The 23480-nt window shown below is 39.3% G+C and overlaps 1 protein-coding gene across 1 annotated transcript in view; it reads right to left on the bottom strand.

The window, feature by feature from the left end:
• Nucleotides 1-2621: 2621 nt before the first annotated feature.
• The window catches only part of eps8l2.S (EPS8-like 2 S homeolog), a 77994-nt gene continuing 57135 nt past the window's right edge, over nucleotides 2622-23480 (bottom strand). Inside the window, exons 6-21 of the mRNA XM_018260065.2 lie at nucleotides 22742-22888; nucleotides 22082-22161; nucleotides 17639-17754; nucleotides 16536-16615; nucleotides 16280-16406; nucleotides 13733-13821; nucleotides 12704-12778; nucleotides 12426-12574; nucleotides 10288-10432; nucleotides 10047-10138; nucleotides 8914-9025; nucleotides 8703-8831; nucleotides 8043-8163; nucleotides 5274-5451; nucleotides 4076-4208; nucleotides 2622-2780 (exon numbers count right to left, since the gene is read on the bottom strand). Of these exons, the coding sequence (XP_018115554.1) occupies nucleotides 2709-2780; nucleotides 4076-4208; nucleotides 5274-5451; nucleotides 8043-8163; nucleotides 8703-8831; nucleotides 8914-9025; nucleotides 10047-10138; nucleotides 10288-10432; nucleotides 12426-12574; nucleotides 12704-12778; nucleotides 13733-13821; nucleotides 16280-16406; nucleotides 16536-16615; nucleotides 17639-17754; nucleotides 22082-22161; nucleotides 22742-22888 (1845 nt within the window). The 3' untranslated portion in view covers nucleotides 2622-2708. The remainder of the gene's footprint in view (nucleotides 2781-4075; nucleotides 4209-5273; nucleotides 5452-8042; nucleotides 8164-8702; nucleotides 8832-8913; nucleotides 9026-10046; nucleotides 10139-10287; nucleotides 10433-12425; nucleotides 12575-12703; nucleotides 12779-13732; nucleotides 13822-16279; nucleotides 16407-16535; nucleotides 16616-17638; nucleotides 17755-22081; nucleotides 22162-22741; nucleotides 22889-23480) is intronic.

A 23480-nucleotide genomic window follows, 5' to 3' on the forward strand; every position in this document is an offset into this window, starting at 1 on the left:
ATAAAGTAAATTCCTAAGTACTTTCTCTACCTCCTCCCAATCATGTCTCACAATTGATTCCACAGTTACCCATTACCAGGTACAGGTATGGGATCCGTTAACCCGGAAAACCCATTATCCAGAAAGCTCCAAATTACGGAATGGCCGTCTCCCATAGACTCCATTGTATACAAATGATCCAAACTTTTAAAAATGATTTACTTTTTCTCTGTAATAATAAAAAAGTACCTTTTACTTGATCCCAACTAAAATATAATTAATCCTTACTGAAGGCAAAACCAGCCTATTGGGTTTATTTAATGTTTTAATGATTTCCTAGTAGACTTAAGGTATGGAGATCCAAATTACAGAAAGATCCATTATCCGAAAAAACCCAGGTCCCGAGCATTCTGGATAACAGGTCCCATACCTGTACAATAAAAATTCTCTGTGCTGCATAGTAAAATGTTAGCAGTTGAGTTACAGACATTATAATTGCATTAAGTGCACTGCCGAATCAAGGAAAAGGAACTGAATGTTGCTGGAATATATATATATATATATATATATATATATATATATATATATATATATATATATATATATATATATATATATGCCTGTATATCAATCTAGTTGTATGCAAAAAAAACCCAAATGATATCCTCATCGTTAGCTCACTAAGACAATGTATAACCTCAAACATACCCTGTTATAGCCAGAGCAACCACATTAAGGGGGTTATTTATCAAAGTCCGAATTTATCTCAATATTTTCTGCTACAAACCCGCTCGGGTTTTTTTACGTTTATTTATTATTACATTTTACCAAAAATTTACTTTGCGGAAAAAAAATCAGATTTTCAAATTTTTTTCGGATTTATCTTTCGATTTTCACCAATTTTTGCCCAAAAACTTCGGGGTATTGCACGAAGCCCAGCGCACATCAAAAATCATTGGGACTTCTCCCATTGACTTACAGTGTATGCAACCTCGACAAGTCTGAGATGCCGGATTTTCTGACTTTTCCATCCACGGGGTTTAATAAATTCTGCAAAATTGGTGATTTTTTAAAAGTCCGATGTTAAAAAAATCACACATTTTTCGTGATTTTTGCATTCGGAGTTTAGTAAATAACCCCCTTACGGTGTTTTTCACCATTAGACTTTTATCTGGCTCCAGCTGCTTCTATACAGGATCACTTTATTACAGATATATATGAATGTATGTAGAAAAATAATACTTTCGCGCAATACTGACACAGGCACATGCTCAACACCAGGATTTTCTGCTTCACATTTATAAAAAAAAATCTTAAGCTGACGCTTCTTTGAAGGATTGACTGGTTGCCCCATTCTGCCTTTGTGCAAGTTGCTTTGGATAGTGCTGCTGTTTTATAGTGTTGTGACGTCTTCCCTGCATGAAACCAGTGGGTTGGTTCAGCTAAGAGATTTAGGCAGGGTCAGACTGGGGGCCCGGGGCCCATCTGGACTCCTGTCTAGGGTCGCTGTCCTGCTCCCGACCCCCTACTGCGATGCCGAGCGAGCGGTGCTGCATGGTGCAGCAATTTACCGTATATACTCGAGTATAAGCCGTCCCGAGTATAAGCCGAGGTACCTAATTTTACCTCCAAAAACTGTGAAAGCTTATTGACTCGAGTATAAGCCTAGGGTGAGAAAAGCAGCAGTTTTTGGTAAGTTTCAATCAAAAAATTGAGGGTTTCTGCTCCCATTGGAGATGCCGGCGTCTCGTTTTTGGATGCCGGCGACCATTCTTGGACGCCGGCGAATATTCTTGGAGACTATTCTTGGACGATGGCGACTATTCCTGGACGCTGGCGACTATTCCTGGACGCCGGCGACTATTCATAGGCGCCGGCGACCGTTTTTGCACTTGACCCGAGTATAAGCCGAGGTAGAGTTTTTCAGCATATTTTGGGGGCTGAAAAACTCGGCTTATACTCGAGTATATACGGTATTCTTTTTTTGTAGGGCCAGGAGATCGGGAAAGGCGGCCAGGGCCCACCAGGTTTTTTCCCGGGGTCCCGCCGGGCCAGTCCGACCCTGCCTGCAGGAGAAACTCAACTTCCTTAATCTCTGATCTGTTTTCGGCAAAGGCTTTGCCAATGAAAGGAGAGTTTGTCTTTAGAGGCACCAAAGAAAGAAGGACTTAAAGCTGAACTCAAGATCATTTCATAACGGGAACGGTTATACGCAGGTGCCTGTATCACTTTAAAGCTATTTAACCTCCAGCAGGAGAGGATGAGAGTGTAAAATGATATGTTAAGATAACAATACAGCAGAGTTCCGCAAAGTTATACATATAAATATATGATTGCTATATATTATATATAAATCTATACACTCAAGCAGGTGCAATAGGCCTTTCATCATTATAACAACATATATTACACTTGGATAATTGGCAAGGACTGTGCACAATATCCCAACAACCTTTCATTCATCCCACTATGTTAGTTAGAAACCCCTGTTACACCTTTGTATTTATTTCATGTATAAATGTATATATAGTATAGAAGCGGCATTTACTGGGCTGTTCCTTTAAAGGTTTACATGCCACTAAGAAACAATAATGTCGTTTCCCAGCCATCGTCGCTCTCAGCACTGCGCGATTCTGCAAGGCTTCACGGATTTCCCCGGATGCGAAAGTTTTGGAGGAATTTTTTCTTTTTTTTTTTAAAAAAAAATGGGGATGCGGAGGAATAAAGTGTTAGTTGCTAGACTCGCTCCTTTCTTGGCGCCTCCTCATGATTTCCTGCAGTTCTGTGTCCCCTCGACTTTTCTGGAAAAGAAGGAAAGAGTCCGCTGAGATCAGAATTGAATCTTTATCGGACCATCGCTATAAAAGGTTAAAAAGTTTTTAAAAATTGGCAGCTCTGATTGTGAAACCTGTATCGGGAGGCCCATTTATCAAAGGTCGAACTTTAATGGTTTTTGAGGTTTTTGAAACAACGATTAAACGCTGTTGAGGGAATGTAATAAAAGTCGGTAACGGAAAAAATATTCGCAATGCAAAAGGTTATTCCTCTGTGCGAACATATTTTTCTTTGCACTAATATAATATAGTTTTTGCGAACCCGGAAACTTTTAGCGACCACTTACGAAGGTTTGTAGTAATTAGGATGCACCAAATCCCTTATTTTGGATTCGGCCGAACCCCTGAATCCTTCACAAAAGATTCGGCCGAATACCGAACTGAATCCTAATTTGCATATGCAAATTAGGAGTGGGAAGGGGAAAACATATATAACTTCCTTGTTTTGTGACAAAAAGTCACATGATTTCCCTCTCCGCCCCTAATTTGCATATTCAAATTAGGATTCGGTTTTAGTTCAGCCGGGAAAAAGGATTCGGCCAAATCCGACTCCTGGCCAGATCCTGAACCGAATCCTGGATTCGGTGCATCCCTAGTAATAAAATAATAAAACTTCTTACTGAAAAGGTTGCTCCAAAAGATTACGACACCTTCAAGCACTTCTTAAAAGTGGGTAATGCACAATGAAAATTCGCAATGCAATACCAGTTTAAGGAAATGCAAAATTCTAATTTTTATTCTTATTTTTGCAAATTGTGTTGCTTTTTGTGACTTTTATTACATTCCCCCCCCATACTTCTCCAAAATCACGAATGCCATGAAAGTTATTAAAAGATCCTAATGGAAAAGTGCAAATTAAAAAAAAAAAAAAGCTTGACGGTGCATTCTATAACCTTTAAAAAAAGATTTCGGGCAATTACCAGCGGGAAAAAAAATCTGAAAACCTCGAAGTCTGAATTGAAAAATGATCCAATAGGATGAATGCAATGGACCTTAACAGCTTTTACCTGGTGAATTTTTCATGATTTCTAACTTGCAGTACAGTAGTTAAGAGTTACTGAAGTTTATCAGAGCACAAGTCACGTGACTGGGGGCAGCTGGGAAGCTGACAATATGTCTAGCCCCATGTCAGATTTCAAAATTGAATATAAAAAAATCTGTTTGCTCTATTGAGAAATGGATGCATTTTGATTTTTTTTTTTTCCCATGACAGTATCCAATTAATTCAGATTCTTCACAGCCATAATGATATGAGATCTTACCTCTAACTGTGATTTCTGGACAGCCACCTGACTGTAAACCCTCGCTCCCTCCTCGCCACAGACTTTCTTCAGCTCTTCCTTGTTCAGAGAGAAAAGCTGTGCCCCATTTAGGATACCCAGCTGCGAAGCCGTCCTGTTGGAATGAAGGGAACAGATCATGCCGAGGATACTCTTGTACTTTAGGCTGGTTCAACATATCTTCGTTTTCCAAAGTCGCCCGAAGTTTCCACGTGAGGCAACTTCGGGCGACTCCGGAAAACTAAGTGCCCCGAGTGCTACCCCGCTGGCGATTTTTCATTATAGTCGGCGGGAAGGTAGGGGAAGGCAATTCGGGGAGATTGTCACCCAAAAGAAGAGGCGAATCTGCTCGTGTGCCCTTACCGTAAGGAATAAATGCTACAGTATATACAATAAGGGGATTATTTATCATTTATATAAGTCTGAATTTATCTAAATTTTTTCTGAAAAGAACTCCGACCAAATCCACACAGGTTTTTTCGGCTTATTTATTAATACACTTTCCTGGAAATTTTGTTTGCTGAAAAAAATATGAATTTTTCGCAATTTCCACTCAACTACTCAGATTTTTCCTGGATTTGTGCCCAAAAATCCAGAAAACTTTTGGTTATTGCACGAATCCCAGTGCAGATCAAAAAATATTTGGGATTTCTCTCATTGACTTATGTGAATAAGATGCCGGATTTTCGTTTAGGGGGTATAATAAATTCCAAAAATGTTTTTTTAAATTCCGATTTTATACTAATTTTTAGGATTTTCGGATTTTCGGCATTCAGAGTTTAGTAAATAACCCCTTAGGGTTGCCACCCTCCCAATTTTGACCCAGACAGCCCAGAAGGGGTGCCCGGGTCAAAAGTACCTGCCCAATTTTCCAAATTAGGAAAACTGGGCAAGATTTTTCTAGATTGAAATGGCGATTGGATAATCGCAGTTTGCCATGTCATAGCCCGCCCTGTGATGTCATCCACTCCACTCCGTGATGGTACTGCTCCATCTCGTGATGTCATCGGCCCACCCCCCTGCCCAGACTTTGCTGCCCCGAAAGGTGGCAATCCCATGTACAATATAAGAGTTAAGAGGTTTATATATTGAGGTATATAGTACCTAAAGATAACATAGGAACAAACACAATTAATATTTGCATTTCTTATATGGAAACATTACTACTTTACAAACTTACCCTTGACTAAATCCCTTGGCCTCCAGCCAGACTTTGACCTCTTCTGGGTCTGACTGATAGTTCAAGGGGACATACATTGCCTGAGGCTTCTCTACTTTGAAGTTCCTCTTGGCTGGCTGATTAGTTGAGATCTTCTTTAAAAGCTCGTCATTCACTTCATCCATGTGGTGAATTAACTCTGCAGCAGAGAAAAATAAAACATCATGCCATGACCCTATTCATGCCCTGTAGGAATTATCAGCAGTGATCAATTGTAACTAATGGAAGTAAGAGAAAAAAATCTATCAATCTGAATACAAATGCATATAGGCAGGGCACTCTGTAGCTCTCTAACATGATGTTATAACTTAAAGGGAAAGTAACACTAAACATTTACAAGTTAAAAATCAATTCCTCTCCCCTCTATTAAGACAGCTATCCTTGACAAAGTTAACTCTTTTTAATATTTAATGCATAAATATTGCAATAAAATCTCTCTTCTGGTTGTGAACAGTGTTATAAAAAGGCGATGTGGCGACTTTGCACTTTCGTGCGCACTCCAATCTTCTGCTAGACGACTTCCTTTTTAAAACCGGAAGTTACTTGCCGACTATACAGATGATTTTCAGCCTGCCTTCTTCTCCCTTTTTTTACTTTGCATGAGAGTGTGCGTGACCGGTATTTCTCTAAGAGCTGCGAGCAAAAAAGGCAGCAGACCGGTCAACCTTAAATCTGTCAAGGACCAAATAAAACCCCTACAAAGTCAGTTCGCTCACGCTCGCTCCTTTTTTGCTCGCAGCTCTTAGGGAAATAAATTACGCTAACCAAAAGGGAGATGAAGGCAGGCTGAAAACCATCTGTGAAGTTGGCAAGCAACTTCCGGTTTTAAAAAGGAAGTCGGCTAGCAGGAGATTGGAGCGCACACATAAGAGCAAAGTCGCCACATCGCCTTTTTAAAACACTGTGCATGGCCGGAAGAGAGATTTTATTGCAATATTTATGTATTAGATATTAAAAAGAGTTAACGTTGTCAAGGATAGTCATATTAATGAAGGGGAGAGGAATTGAAGGAAAACTATATTCCTAAACAATATTGGTCTCAAAAATAATATATTGCATAAAACAGCTCATATGTAGAACCGTGTTACATGTAAATAAACCGTTTTCATAATAATATACTTTTTTAGTAGTATGTGCCATTGGTAATCATAAATAGAAAATTGCCATTTTAAAAAATAAGGGCCGTCCCCTGGGATCCTAGTGTTCACGGTGCACACAAACATGTTAGGTCACATGAGCCAATTAACAGACAGAGTTTTGTCTTTTGCTTCCACGCTTCTTCCTGTTACAGTTAGGGGGTTATTTTCTAAATGCAAAAAACTCCTGTTTTTAGTATAAAATCCATATTTTTAGTGGGAAAAAAAAAGATTTTTTTCGGAATTTATAATACTCCGAGGATGGAAACAGTCTGAATCTGAAAATCCGGCATCTCAGACCTGCTGAGGTTGCATATAAGTCAATGGGAGAAGTCCCAACATTTTTTTGATCTGCACTGGGTTTTGTGCAATAATCCGAAGTTTTCCGGGTTTTCAGGCAAAAATCCTAAAAAATCAGAGTTTTCAGTAGGGATGCTACTATTGTGGATTCGGCCGAACCCTCGAATCTTTCGCAAAAAGATTTGGCGGAATACCGAACAGAATCCTAATTTACATATGCAAATTAGGGGTGGGAAGGGGGAAACATTTTGTTACTTCTTTTTTTGTGACAAAAAGTCACGCGATTTCCCTCCCTGCCCCTAATTTGAATATGCAAATTCGGGTTCGGCTGGGCAGAAGGATTCACTTGAATCCGAATCCTGCCGAAAAAGGCCGAATCCTGGCCGTATCTAGAAAGCCCCAGCATTCTGGATAACAGATACCATACCTGTAGTACACTCCTTTTAGTAAACTTCAGATAAAAAAAATCTCAAATGTTAACTTTTACCCGTTATTAAAGTCTTTGAACATTTTTTTAAATGTATTTTAACCTACCAATTTCCCTTTGTGCCATCAAGTATCTTTTAGGGCTGGAGTCCATATTTCAGATCTGGAAATTCTCAATCACAGCCAAATTGTGATCTCAAATATTTAGAAACCTGTCCCTAAAGGCTGGACTCCATGGGCGTTTTTCGTCGAATCGGCGCCCGGTGACAAAACGTAGGTAACAAGTCAGATGGAGTCGCAGGCATCAAGATATAATTGGTCTGAACAAATTGTACTGCGTCAGATGTAATGTATTTTATACTTGCAACTTTTCCTTCAGTCCAATTATATATTGATGCCTGCAACTCCATCGGACTTGACGCCTGCGTTTTGTCGCCGGGGCGCCGACCCAACGAAAAACGCCCGTGGAGTCCAGCCTTTAGGGACAGGTTTCTAAATATCTGAGATCACAATTTTGCTGTGATTTAGAATTTCCAGATCTGAAATATATTTTGAGTCTGAATTTTTCAAACGGGTATTGTCGAGATTCATTTTTTTCAATGAATGAAAAAATTCTTGCCAATTTGAACGAAAATCTAAAAAGTGGCACGCTTCAGTAGAAGTGGAGTGTGAATCATTTCTGCAAGTTGAGGTACGAGATTATTACAATAGTCCAAATTTTACAAGCTCATCTCTGTCAGTCATAGTGCCCATGAACGGTTGTGCTGTAGCATTATATATATATATATATATATATATATATTCATTACAGTGTTCGGACCATAAAAAAGCACCTTATTAACAAAGTTGGATTTAAATAATTACTTACGTTCCTTGTTATTTGGGTTGGTCGACCACTTGTCTCCTGAAAAGGTGCTGGGAAGTTTGTAGACTGGACTGGAAGGACCTACACCCCGTGGACTCATATCATCTCTGTATTTTCCATTGTTCTGCAAAAACACCACCATTTTATTATTACCCTTAGACTTAGGGAGTTAGTCATCAAAGTCCGAATTTATCTCAATATTTTCTGCTACAAACTCTGATCAAATCCGATCGGGTTATTTACGCTTATTTATTATTACATTTTCCCAAAAATTTGCTTTGTGGGTAAAAATCTGAATTTCACGATTTTTCACCCGAAAACCTCAGATTTCTTATTTTTTTTTGGCCAAAAACGATGAAAAGTTCAGGGTATTGTACAAAACCCAGCGCACTTCTCCCATATGCCTGTTCCACATTGTTTACGGCTGACAACATATTAATAAACAAACTGTAAAAAAAGGTGTTAACGACTGTCTCAAGCAGATCAATAGTAAGTGACTGGGCCTGTCCAGCATGAAGCCAACGTGTTAACACTCTCAATAACAGCAACAAAACATGTTTTTATTGGCTCTGTATGAGAGTTAATTTATCATATCCAACTAATAATACTGTGTTGTGGTCTGGTCCTTCTGCTGCCTCATATGTAAGTCATAAACCCACTTACTGTTCCATAAGTCCCATCTGGGCTGGAGGCTTCATCCGTTGACACTATATCAAGGATGTTATATGGAACGTAACCTTCTTGTCCAATCCTGTTTCTCAATTTCCACCACTGTTTGTTGTCCTCCAGCACCTACACAAGAGCAAACTCAATCACTCATACCATTGGAACATGTCTGATGATACAAGCATGAACAAAGAACTTAGTCTATTACCTCCAGAACTTCATCTCTCAGAACCGAAAGCTCATTGGCATTGCGAGCAGTGAAGTCATAGCGGATTTTGGCTAACTTTTGTGGCTGGGCCGGCACTGGAGCTTCATAATTTCTACCAGAGCAAAAACAAGATTGGCTGCATCAGTTTATTGTCATACTTATTGAACAGTTGCCTTGTCTACATTGGAAACACAGTATCTAAAGATCTAAAGATTTGTCTTTAGGGCTGTCTTTTGTGAGGAACACAATGGCATGTGTTTTTGGGCAATAGTTCCATGCACTAGAAAGCATACGGCCTTTTCATTGGAGTCATTTCAATGACACACAACAGTCATGTGCCTTAGACCATCCACTTCTGCTTTACAGAAATGCCTCCTTTCAATGGGATTTTCTTGGATAATGAAGATCAAGATGAGTTAAAAAAAACGAATAAACAGGGACACAAAAATATTAAGATTACAGTGCAGATATAATTTTAAAAAAGTCCAATAATTATAATGATAAAAGTGCTAGTAATCCTTTATAGGAGAAAATAAAGGGATTAGTGGTAGAATTTAGAAATTACAGGGTTATATTTAGGGGGGTATTTACTAAACTCCGGTTGGGCTTTTTTGGGCAAAACTCAAAATTTTCGGGATTTATTAAAGCCCGATGCTGCAAAAAGTCTCAATCCGAAAATCCGCCATCTGAGACCTGTCGCGGTTGTAATAAGCCAATGGGAGAGGTCCCTATCCTAACTGGAAGTTATAGTGGTGTGCGCTGGGTTTAGCACGAAAAAAAATGATACAATACGATTTTTCGTATGTTTTTTTTGAGTTTTCCCGTGAACCGATTGTTTGGTCTGACTTTTTTTTATTTAAATAAGCCGAAAAATTTGGATTTTTAATAAATAACCTCCTAATTGTCCTGATGACGTTTTCAGGTACTTCTAGTTGTCACGGAGACGCTTATATGTAATAAATAGGTGATAATAAATGCACAAACATAATAAATATTGTCTCATTAAAATGCTTTCATTTATATTTATATATATAAACATTTAGGTGCAATCGGCACATAAATCACATTTCTTTCTGAGACAGGAATATAAATAGGAGAGAATATATCAGTGCCGCGGTGATATCTATACCCACCTATTCATCTGAGGGCTGGTGCTGAGATCTTTATCTGGGTGAGGCTGTTTGAAAGAATTTGTCCTGTACGGATTGCCATTAGCAGTGGAAGCCTGAAATAAGAACATTTATGTATCAGAGTCAGACCCAGGTGTATGTATATATACATGGCGATATAAATGGCCAAATCGTGGTGAGCAAAATGTTTAATTCTTTGGGAGGTGACTCAACGCATAATGAAGATATTTTAAGGACTTCTCACCTCTTCCTGTATCCTGGGTTTGGGCTCTGGTGGGTGCGCCTCCGTTTCCCAGGGTGCTCCCTGGAAGATCTCCACTGGAGGTATCCAACCATTGTTAAATTTAGGGATGTACAGTGGAACTGGAGGCTCCCTAGGCCATTCCGCCCTGAGATAAGAGACATTTTTTATAGACAAATGACATTTTTTTTTACTTTTCTTTTTACACAATTCCTTATTTTTCCCATTAGTTTCTTTATTTTGTTGATAGGTATAAGCATACTCAATCTATAATATTCATTCTAGGAACATTTCTGCATGGAAACCTTCCTGGTAGTCATGTGATCTTTTTTGCAAAGCTTTTTAGCTGGGATAGTAGATAATACACAAAAGCCATGGATATCTTGTAAATTATAACCTTTATAAATGGTGACTAGTGATGTCATCAGTTTTAAACGTTGAGTTGTGATGTCATTTTTGTCACACGACTCACTAAAACGTGTGTATTATAATAAATAAATTACCCCCTGTTGGAAAATATGAGAATATGAGAAGTAACCTCGGAGTTCCATGACCTGTATAAAATATTTATATGGAACTCTTTGGTGACTTATAATATCCTTTTATTTTAATAGTTGGTTCTTTATTCACTATATCACAGATGCTCAGTACACTCCTGCCAAGGCTGATTACTGACTTCCAACCCTACATTTCATGGCTGAGTGCAGCTAGACTCTGGACAGTAGATCAATGGACCACAGTAATTTACGCCATTATCTCATTAATTATTGTTAGCCATATTTCCTTCCATTGCCGATGTTGTATCTACATTACTGTCACTACACACTGTGTGTATTCTATTGATGTCAACATCTGTAACTTTAGGGTAGTGGTTTCTTAACTATGAGGCTTGAGGTTGTGAAACAATGGTCCAGGTGCTCATCCTGAAGACCATTTAAGAAAAGATCTGATGAAAGTGGGCTCATGGGCGCCATCTTCCGGTTCTTTGGGTCTTCTTCCTTCCAATTTCCGCCACTTTTGGCGCATGCGCAGTTGCTACAAACAGGAAGGCTGCTCCAACTGTGCATGCATTAATACGGCGCTCACTTAGTGAAGAAATCCGAAGGGCCAGAAGATGGCGCCCATGATCTTATTTTGCACCGATAAGCGAGTAGAGGATTAGGGGCACTTATAGGTGTTATCGTCTATGAGGGGGGGAGCAGGGAGGGGGGACTATGTAGGGTACTGGGTAGGTTTTTTTTATTAGGGATGCACCGAATCCACTATTTTGGATTTAGCCGAACCCCCGAAAGATTCGGCCAAATACCAACAGAATCAGAATGGGTGGGAAGGGGAAACATTTTTTACTACCTTGTTTTGTGACAAAAAGTCCTGCGATTTCCCTTCCCGCCTATAATTTGCATATGCAAATTAGGATTCGGATTTGGTTCGGCCAGGCAGAAATCCTACTGAAGAAGGGCGAATCCTGGAGTCGGTGCATCCTTATTTTTTATTAGTTGGGGGTTGAGTTCTCCTTAATAGAGTATAGCCTGAAATCCAAGGTTGAAGGTCCACTAGGGTGAGATTTGGGATTAAAACCTATTTGCTGTCCTATTCTTGGAACAAGCATGACTTATATACCAATATTTTCCTATATCTATATCCTTGTTATGAGTTAAGAGAGGCTCGAACCAAAGGTTGGACCTCCACAGGGGCCTAACCTGAAAAAGTCAAATAACCACTGTCCTAGATTAATATTTACCATGACACTCATTCCCTTCCATTTTACTATATTCTATTCTCCAAATATATGTTTTATATTAACTGCCCCTGCTTTGTGCTACATCAATATTCTATTGAGCAACTCTTCTGCTCCTCCATTGTAAATGTTCATCTATTTTAATTCCACCGAATGAAAAGCAGGATGTGCCTCACTCATACAATAGAAGTATATAAATCTGCAGCTCCTTTATGAATGATTCATACTTTGTAAATATTGAGAATTATTTTAAGAAGTCACAGGTGGTGTCCCGAAGGCAAAGAAGTGTCAATAATTCTATTGTCTCTAGGTTCTCGTTGACTATTTATTTAGCTCTCCTGAGGCTGTGTGGATTAGTTTTAGCTAAGAAAGAAAAAAACGTGTCCTGTAAATTCAGCTTCACCTGGATTTAGTCCACCTTTCTCCCAGAACCTCCCATATGGACATCTCTTTTGGTGTCAGATGGCCTTTTAAGAAGTCAGTAGCATCTCTGGATAACAATGGAGCCAAGATGGACCTACCAAGTTCTGGACCTCCAGAGCTCTGAATTATCTATAAAGGAACATAAGTGGCCAAGTCAAGAAAAAGGATAAATAATAAAGGCATGTCTCAATATATATGAATGTTTGGGGATATAAATGCTCATGAACACTTCCAGGAAAAGACAGATCATGTATTTACCAGTTCCAAGGGGCCAAACAGAAAGTGAATCAGCTCTGCAGAACTTGGATTTTGTATGTGTTTTCTTAACTTAGCCTGAAAATCGACACGAAAATGAGTGAAAAAAGTGCAGAATAGACTGATCACAGCTGCTAAAACTTTAAATACTGGGCATGTAAAATCGTCAATATCCCTATACAGATCCCATTGGATGTGCTTCGGACATTACTTATAACTTGACGCAAATCCAAATGTTATTCTTATCCATATATTGTTGGTAATACAGGTATGGGATCTGTTATCCAGAATGCTCAGGACTTTGGTATTTCTGGATAAGGGATATTTCCATAATTTAGATCTTCATACCTTAAGTCTGCAAGAAAATCACATAAACATGAAATAAACCCAATAGGCTGGTTTTGCTTCCACTAAGGATTAATTATATCTTAGTTGGGATCAAGTACAAGCGACTGTTTTATTATTACACAGAAAAAGGAAATCAGTTCTAAAAATGTGGATTATTTGGATAAAATGGAGTCTATGGGAGACTCCATTCCGTAATTCGTAGTTTTCTGGATAACGGGTTTCCGGATAACGAATTCCATACCTGTAAGTTAACTTTTAGGGGCATATTCACTAAAGGGCGAATTGTCGCCAGTGACCTCTTTGCACACATCGCACCACTTCGCCAGGCGCAAATTCGCTACCACTACGCTAATTCACTAACAGTTGTGCCCTGGGTGGTGAACACTGGCGACTTTTCGCTAGCGTTTCTTCGGCAGTGCGAGCATTTCATCGCGAAGATACGCTAGCGTTCGTTTATGCCTAGCGAAAAGAAAAAAGCAATCATTTAAAAACTATAAAAAAGAAATAATGACGACCAATGGAAAAGTTGCTAAGAACTGGTCATTGTATAATATATTGAACTAAGAGGTGAATGAGCATTATGCTGCTTTGGATTCAATTGTGATTGGTTATACATTCATGATACCGAATCGTAATCCTGAAAATAGAAATAAAAGACATTGCAAGAAACATGAGGAATCTTACCAAGAGGTTAATGGCCAACTTGATCTTCTGATAACAGTCAATAAATTCTGATTCTGTTGGTGGCTTTGACCGTAATGTCAGGACTCCCTCTGTGTAAGTCAAATAAGATTTTGGTAATGGGATATGTGCTCTATGTTTTGCACTTTTACCATTAGAGAAACTCAAAAACGATCATATGTAACAATGTTCTTCACTAGGTTTTGATCTAAGGGTCAGGGCACACGCTAAGATTCAGGTAAATTTCTTCACCCGGTGATAAATCTCCTCTTCTTTGGGGCGACTGATCTCCTCGAACTGCCTCCTGCCGGCTAGAATCTAAATCGCCGACGGGATGGCAATCGAGCGCTTTGTTTTCCGAAGTCGCCCGAAGTTTCCTTTAAATTTCCTTAAATTATTTGCATAGACTCAACCCCAAAGCCTAGTGTAATACAAGCTATAAATATACCCATGGTGTCCTCATAGAATCATAAGAATCATGATACACATTCACTTGTTTATTAAAGAGATACTGTCATGGGAAAAGATATTTTTATCAAAATGCACCAGCACACTTCTGCACTGAAATCCATTTTTAAAAAGTGCAAACTGATTTTTTTTTATATTTCATTTTGAAATCTGACATGGGGCTAGACATATTGTCAGTTTCCCAGCTGCCCCCAGTCATGTGAAAATATTTAGAATTGGCAGGTACAAACCAGACCACACTCTTTTTCATCTAAATGCAAAGGGTAACTAGCCAAAATGACTTTATCTTGCTACACACTACTACTTTGACTCGTATCATCATTTGAGGCCACAGATTTTTTTTGTGCAAACCTGTGATGTTTATTCAGCTATTGCAAAACATATTCAAAGTCATATTTCAGGCAATCCCAGGTAGTTATTTATGGAGGTTCTGGCTAAACTGCATTCCTAGTAAGCAATGCTTCAGCATAAAGTTGGCTCTACTCGTATATAAGGAACTGCAGAAGTCTGTGAAGTAAAGCCAAATAACAAGAACCTGAAACAGGGCAAAGACATACCTTAAGTAAACATTAAAGGGATACTGTCATGGGATTTTTTTTTTAAAATGCACTAGTTAATAGTGCTGCTCCAGCAGAATTCTGCACTGAAATCCATTTCTCAAAAGAACAAACAGATTTTTTTATATTTAATTTAGAAATCTGACATGGGGCTAGACATATTGTCAGTTTCCCAGCTGCCCCCAGTCATGTGACTTGTGCTCTTCAGTCACTCTTTACGGCTGTACTGCAAGTTGGAGTGATATCACCCCCTCCCTCTCCCCCCCCAGCAGCCAAACAAAAGAACAATGGGAAGGTAACCAGATAGCAGCTCCCTAACACAAGATAACAGCTGCCTGGTAGATCTAAGAACAGCGCTCAATAGTAAAATCCAGGTCCCACTGAGACACATTCAGTTACATTGAGTAGGAGAAACAACAGCCTGCCAGAAAGCAGTTCCATCCTAAAGTGCTGGCTCTTTCTGAAAGCACATGACCGGGCAAAATGAGCTGAGATGCACCTACACACCAATATTACAACTAAATACACTTGCTGGTTCAGAGATGACATTTTATATTGTAGAGTCAATTATTTACAGTGTAAACAGAAAAAAAAACTGCACCATAAAAATAATGACCGAATCCCTTCAACCAGTGGAGCACGTAAACACCACCTTTTCTCTACTGCCTTTGTCTATGTGGAATCTATGTAGTGAAGCAACAATTCTATCTAACATGAGTTCAAATTTATCAGGGGCCAGTATGGATTAATAGAGGCCCCTGGCACTTTTTAAGGTTTTTTTTTTCAGTTTTAATCTTTTTATGAAACATGGCAAGTGACATGGTGAAATATAGACCCTAAAATGTTGTTTTACACGATTATTCATGAAAACATGAATAAAGTTTTATTTCCTTTAACATTTACCGTGTCCCGCGTCTCATTATTCAAAGGACGATCTCGGTAGTGTGGTTAGGAGATCGGGGCATCGGGATTGTTACTTTTTAAGGGTTTTAAGCGAAGGCCAAGAGGAATATTATTGGGAAACAGGCAATCAAGGCTGACTTTATTTCCATGCCTTAAGGAGCTGGATTTCTTTCTGACTCTGCCCCCAGGAAAGTCACTTCTTCTTTACTTGGTTGTGCTAGGTTTGTGCTCCATCAGACCATCCATCAGACCATCCATCAGACCATCCATCAGACCATCCATCAGACCACCTGTACACTGCCAACCTGGTGCCTGGACTATGACTTTAAGTCAAGGCACAGAGCAGAGTATCAGTTTTTTCCACTGGTGTTTATTTGCCAGCAGAGAAAATGACCTGTCTGACAATTACCTTTAGACCTAAGGACCCTGTGGTTGGTGTGAGAAGACAAGTCAAGAAAAGAATTGGTTGAGTTTGGAATGGTAATGTTTAAAAGGATTCATGCAGGGAGATTTTTCCATGTGTTTGTCTCAGTTAATGCATCATCAACTTTCATAACGCACCATCAATGTTTGTATATTGTATATATGTCATTATAAGGGACTAATGTAAATAAAATATTACCTGCATGTCCTTTCTTTTTATTTTTCTTCCCTTTCTTTCTCTGGTTGAGCTGTTTGAATGCTTCCGCTGCTTTTTGGAGCTTGGCTACAAAGAATTCTATGTCATCCAATGTGCAATTTAGAACTTGCTGTAACAAGGAAGATGCCATAAGGATCAGCATGTACACTAATTAAAAAGCAATACGCTGTATATATATATATATATTTAAATACTGTATATATTGACACACATATATAATAACATTTTTTTTCCTTACTGTGTCTTTTTCAATTTTTTGTGCCAAAACCTCTCGAGGCTCCTCGGGCTCCTGGGAGACGTTGCTTCTTCGGTCGTATTCTGAAGGAGAGGTTGAAGAGCAGTGAGCCAAGTCTTGTTTAGAAGCATATTCTAAGAAAGTGATCCCCAACCCGTGGCTTGTGAGTAACATGTTGCTCACCAACCCCTTGGATGTTGCTCTCTGTGGGCCTCAAAGCAAGTGCTTATTTTTGAATTCTTGGCATGGAAAGAAGTTTTAATTGCATAAAAACCAGGGGTACTGCCAATTAGAGCCTCCTTTAGGCTGTCCTCATAGGGGATACCAAATAGCCAATCAAAGCCCTAATTTAGCATGCCCAGTGACTTTATTCATGCTTGTGTTGCTCCTCTTTTTGCATTTGAATGTGGCTCATGGGTAAAAAAGGTTGGGGACCTCCGTTCTAAGATAATTCAATATCTCCAGAGCCATACTCAACAAATGATTTTGTTAGGTGGTTTAAAAATAGTGGCTATTTTTTTCTCCTGAACGAATCTCATTCATCCGTAGAAATGCTTAAAAGGGGAGATGTCATTATACTTATTTCTTTAACCGTACTTTATGGAAACAGCAGATCCATCATGGTTGGATTTGGCTAAATAACAAGGCAAGGTGGTTTTAAATAAATGGGCAAAAGGGGAAACTGGCCAAGGCCCACCAAGACATTAAGGGGGATCCACATTGAACATAGCAGTACGTGGAAGTAAAATTCCATAGTGTGACACAGGGGTGCCCAAAAGGTAGATCAAGATGTACCAGTAGACCTTTAGCTGGTGGTCAGTAGATCTCAATACAATGTCAACAAACAACTTGTCTAAATCACCCTCCTGTTTCATTCTTTTCATTCAAATATTTATTACGTTAAGGTTACATAAGTAATACACATTTTCTCTTAAATCAATATTTAAGTAATATTTTCCATGGAACAGAATGCTGACAATGCTTTTATAGATGTAGATCATAATGGGACAACATCACAAGAAGTAGACCTCACATTAGTAAAGTATGGACACTCCACAATCTGTTCAATAAAATAGAAATGATGAGTGGCTGATAATAATACCTACCAATATCAATGGGTGGAGGCGGGTTCATCACCCTGTTTCTGTTGTCTCTGGTAGGCTTAGGGGCAGTGGCAGGAGGCAAAATGGAGTCCCTTTGCTTTATTTTCTCCTGGTTAATCCTACAGTATAAATATATTGAATACACTTTGAGGTTGGGTTAAGGCACATATTAAATTTGCATACACACGCAGCATAGAAACTACAGCCAACTACTCCAGCTTGCATTGTGTTATCTTGTACAAATATAAACACAATCAATATCTCCCTGGGAATAGCATATAATGCAAATGATAGTTGGGACTCATTCCCAGTCTGAAGGTTCTAACTTTATAAATACAACCCCAAAATGCTTTTCATCAACATTTTCATCAAAGCCACCTTTAAGGTGCAACATTTGGTTTGAGGATCCCTTAGTTCAGGGGTCCTCAAACTACGGCCTACAGGCCGGATATGGCCCTACAAGGGTATTTCCCGGCCCCTGCTGCGGGCGCATCCAAGTTGTGCCAAAGTAGGAGCAGAGTTGCGCAGAAGAAAGAGCCAAGTTGCGCAGAAGTAGGAGCAGAGCCATGCCAAACAGTAATTTTTTAAACCTTTTTTGCACTACAAATAAGATATGTGCAATGTGCTTGGAAATTCGTTCATGTTTTTTTTCACATTATAGTCCAGCCCCCAACAGTTTGAGGAATTGTGCACTGGCCCCCTGTTTGAGGACCCCTGTCTTAGTTCATAACAAGACTACAGAGCACCTGTAACGTATGGTATCCCAAAACCCAGAACAAGCCCCAAGGTCCCAGTCTCGGCTCACGCTTCTGCCTCTAACAACCGCCTTTCGCTTCGGGAGGACCCCTCCATACTCGAATGCTGCCAGGTCTTAAAGTGAAAGGACCAAGGGGAGAGTTCTAGGCAAGCAAGGAAATCGTAAGGTATAGGAAGGAAGAGAGTACTTGTGGAACAGGCAGGATCAATACCAGTCAGACAGTGCAGTGTAGGATCAGGAACCAGGAACAAAGTCAGGATAAACAAGCCGGGGGAAAACCAAACAGACAACACGGTACATAATCAGGATCCAGAAGATTAGTAAGTAATCAGGCAAGGTGGGTTCAGGCAGATGGAGTACAGGCAAAGGTCAGGAACAGTAAATCAGATCACGAGCATACTCAGGAACTATTGAGAATAGACCTAGCTTGGGCAATGAGTCAGTGCAGTGTAGGGGGGTTTTATAGCCATACTAATGGCTTACACTGATCACCTGTAGCCAGATTGGCAACAGGTTAAACAAGCCATGCCTACTTGCAATGATAAAGATAGAAATAGGAGTGAACCAGGACCATAGCTGTCTGCTCACATGGAGCTGAATCAATGCAGACAACCAGAAAACACCAGGTCACTGGTTCAACTCCAGGCATGATGTTACAATGCCATTAAGTCATAGTTTCAAGAATATTCAATAGGACAGATCTCACCACAACCTTCAACTCCTACCCCCAGCCAATGGGCCACTGCTGGAACTCATTAAGGATGAAAATATAAAAATATTTGTGACTCCTGTCATTGTCAACTGCAATAGTCAGTATCATCCACCTTACAACAGTTAAGGGACAGGGACTTTTTTTTTCCATTTTCATCTAAATGCAAAGGGTAACTAGCCAAAATGACTTTATCTTGCTACACACTACTACTTTGACCCGTATCATCATTTGAGGCCACAGATTTTTTTTGTGCAAACCTGTGATGTTTATTCAGCTATTGCAAAACATATTCAAAGTCATATTTCAGGCAATCCCAGGTAGTTATTTATGGAGGTTCTGGCTAAACTGCATTCCTAGTAAGCAATGGTTCAGCATAAAGTTGGCTCTACTCGTATATAAGGAACTGCAGAAGTCTGTGAAGTTAAGCCAAATGGCAAGAACCTGAAACAGGGCAAAGACATACCATACGTAAACATAAGGGATACTGTCATGGGAAGTTTTTTTAAAAAAATGCACTAGTTAATAGAACTGCTCCAGCAGAATTCTGCATTGAAATCCATTTCTCAAAAGAGCAAATATATATATTTATTATTATATTTAATTTTGAAATCTGACATGGGGCTAGACATATTGTCAGTTTCCCAGCTGCCCCCAGTCATGTGACTTGTGCTCTGATAAACTTCAGTCACTCTTTACTGTTGTACTGCAAGTTGGAGGGATATTAGCCCTCTCTTTCCCCCCAGCAGACTAACAACAGAACAATGGGAAGGTAACCAGATAGCAGCTCCCTAACACAAGATAACAGCTGCCTGGTAGATCTAAGAACAGCACTCAATAGTAAAATCCAGGTCCCACTGAGACACATTCAGTTACATTGAGTAGGAGAAATAACAGCCAGAAAGCAGTTCCATCCTAAAGTGCTGGCTCTTTCTGAAATCACATGACCAGGCAAAATGAGCTGAGATGCACCTACACACCAATATTACAACTAAATACACTTGCTGCTTCAGGAATGACATTTTATATTGTACAGTGAATTTTTTGCAGTGTAAACAGTGTCATTTAGAAATAAAAAACCATAAAAATCATAACAGAATCCCTTTGAATAAACTCAATAGGATTGTTTTGTCACAAATATGGATTCATGAAGCTTAGTTACCATCAAGTACACGCTACTGTTTGATAGATTAAATAAAAATAGGAAGTCATTTTTACAAGTCAGAATTATTTGCTTAAAACAGACTCTATGGCAGATGGTCTTCAAATACTGTAATTGGGAGCTTTCTGGCCAACAGATTTCTAGATAACTGGTCCCATATCTTCAGATGTTGCAATACTACAACTTCCAATGAGCCCTAGATCTTTTGAGACGATGAACCATTTCCAGGAGAGCTGGTTCTGCATTATCAGGTTTTCCCAATGTTTCCCATCCTTGGTCTACTGCTCAGATGAGATGGGGCATTATGTCTGCTCTACTATGTGCTGTTTGCAAAGATAAAATTGGTTGTTTTTGCATGATTTAGCTACTTCTTATTCTTTTAACTGCTCAGCAAACTGTTTAATAGTAGCCATAGGTCTGCTATACCATTTCCCACTTATTGCAGCACTATCTGTCACTTGGGTTATTATCACCTAATGCCCCATCTCATCTTCTAAGGTCTTAGCTTCCTCCTCCCTATCAATAGATCTCCTCCCTTGATAAAGGGCCCTGGAAGGTGAATGTTTAACATTGAAAAATACTTTATAAAGTTTGCTTCCCATTGTTTTTATTTCTAACAAGCAATAATAACTGACTGGCAGGTTTCTCCTGCTCTTATGTCTGTGATATATACAGTAGCTGTAGTGCCGAACAATTGTACAATACATTGTATAACCTGTATTTAAAGGGCAGGTAAAGGCAAATGAATAAAATCCCATTTTTACTTTCTTTAATGAAAAAGAAACCTATCTCCAATATACTTTAATTAAAAATTGTGTACTGTTTTTATAAGAAACCTGACTGTATGCAGTGAAATTCTCCCTTCATTTACTGCTGTGGATAGGAATTGTCAGACAGTCCCTAACTGCTCTGCAAGGAAACAATCATACTTATGTACAGCAGGGGGAGCCCCCGCCTTACTTCCCAGCCATGCAGAACTCAAGCAGCTTTGTTTGTTTCCCTGTAGAGCAGTCGGCGACTGTGTAGAGATTTGTATTTGATTTTATTTTTGCCTTTACATCTCCTTTACCATTTCCAACTCCAGCTGCAGGGACAAAGATCATGGAGCCAGATTTAAACAGATAAACTGGGATTCTATTTGGAGGATTATTTTGCTGCAGCCACTGGTTCTGCAGAGTTGGAGAAAGTTTGTATTAAACAATACAAAAACTATAAAATCCACATTAGATTACATGACAACACAGGACCCAGTACAGTCTGTATATTCTGATTATTAATCAGTCTTGTTGTATCGGCTTCTGGCAGATATTATTTGACTTGTGCTGTTTTGATCATTTATGACGATCCCTAAGCAGCCCAGACCACACTGAGCATGTGCACAGTCTTGGTCTTGCAAAGATGTATAACAAATTTACAAGACGGTGACCCCCTGTGGCCAACTTTGAAAGCATAAATCATTTGTTTGATTAGGCTTCTAGCACAGTAAGTTCATGTTCATGTTTAGTATACAAAATACAGCATTTCTAGCCTCATTCTATTTTAGACTTTACTTCCCCTTTAGTAAATCATAGCTTATAAGAATAATATTTAACCCCTCCTCTCTCTTACCCCCTCTTACTTGCATGCTCTCTTTTCTCTCTATGTCTTCCTTCAACTATTGTTGGCTTTACTATGATTCTGAAAAACTCAATAAAAAAGTTAAATATAAAAAAAGAATAATATTTAGCTTTGGTATGGCTGAAACTCATGGGTATAAGAAATCTAAAGATTAAATAATCCCGCCACCATGAAAAGGACCAATTTGGAAAGGACTCTTACTTGAGTGTCTGCGGTCGCATCTTCTTGCCGTACTTTATATCTGCTAGAGCGCTCTCTATGTCGGCATGAATGACCTCGGCCTGTGTAAAAGCAATGATATAAATCAGCATTGGCAATCTCAGCTGGCTCACCCACTGGAATAATTAAGGTAATGTTTAAAAATGATCTTTGATCTTCAAGTCTGTCTGTAATACTGTGTAAAAGAATAGCCCAACAAAACTAAGAATCCAAGAGGATGCAAACCCCCAGTTATCCTATATTATATGTCTTCTTTGTGGCCAAATTACTATGTAGTTTTGTCTTTCAGTGAATGCACCAAGAGCAAAGTTACTAAAGGGCCTCTATCAGCAGAAGACTGCACCGGTCAGTGTTCATCGGCTAAGACGTAACTTTGCATTTCGATAAATAGGTGTATGTGCTGTGAATTAACATCTGACGAAGTTGTGCGAAGCCTTCTAAGGGGAAAATTCGCTCATTGGTAAATTTCCCCCATTCGATTCATATTTACTGCCTATGGATAACTCACTACAATGCATTTTAGTTCTAATTCTTCTTGAAGAGGCTAATTTGCAGAAGATAAATAGATCTTTAGTTCCAAATTTCCTGCTACGGGATTATCTCCCTTTGGTAATCTTCAAGCATCTCCCTTGTTATGCTCACCTCCATTTCACAGTTAAAGAAGTGCATGTCAGGCTTGGGCTGGTCGGCATCCTGACACACCAAAAATAAGACGTGTGGGTAGCGTTGAGGGCCTGACACGTTCTGGCAGTGTTGGACAATAGGCAAAGGAAAGTTCTCCAGCTCTTCCTGTCAATGAACAACAGACACAAAGTCACTGTTTAGTAAATAAAACGTCTATATCCACTAGTTACCCATCATGCACAAAATCCATTAACCATAGCAAATGGTACATAGAAATACTACAGGTAACGAATATGCCACATAGTGCACCCTATTACATTTTGTGGATGTAGGTGACCTGGCTAACTGCTTGTGTTGTGCCCAAGACCCAACTATACCTGTGCAACTTCTTTTACTCCTAACACCTTGCAGAGTTGGAAATAGCAAAGGATCCAGACAGAGAATTTCTTGCAGCAAAATTAACTTGTTTGTTTTCATATAGCAAATGCAGGGAAATAACTTCAGGCATTTAGATGTTCACAAGGCAATAGCAACTTCTTTCAAGTATCAGTAGTGCAAGTAGGTTAACTCCTCCTGGGGCAAATCCTCCCATGTAAAGCTTCCTTCTCAGGGAAAATCCTGCTGGGATGTTGGATCTTGGCACACTTTCTGGTCCTCATCTCACCCTGTGAATTTCTGAGCTAGTGGAGTACTCACCACGGGGTTCCAAACCCAACTACTTCTCCGCGATGGAGCTGGAACTGCTCACTACATACCC

Source organism: Xenopus laevis, chromosome 4S (assembly GCF_017654675.1).
Source record: "Xenopus laevis strain J_2021 chromosome 4S, Xenopus_laevis_v10.1, whole genome shotgun sequence".
Classification (NCBI taxonomy): domain Eukaryota; kingdom Metazoa; phylum Chordata; class Amphibia; order Anura; family Pipidae; genus Xenopus; species Xenopus laevis.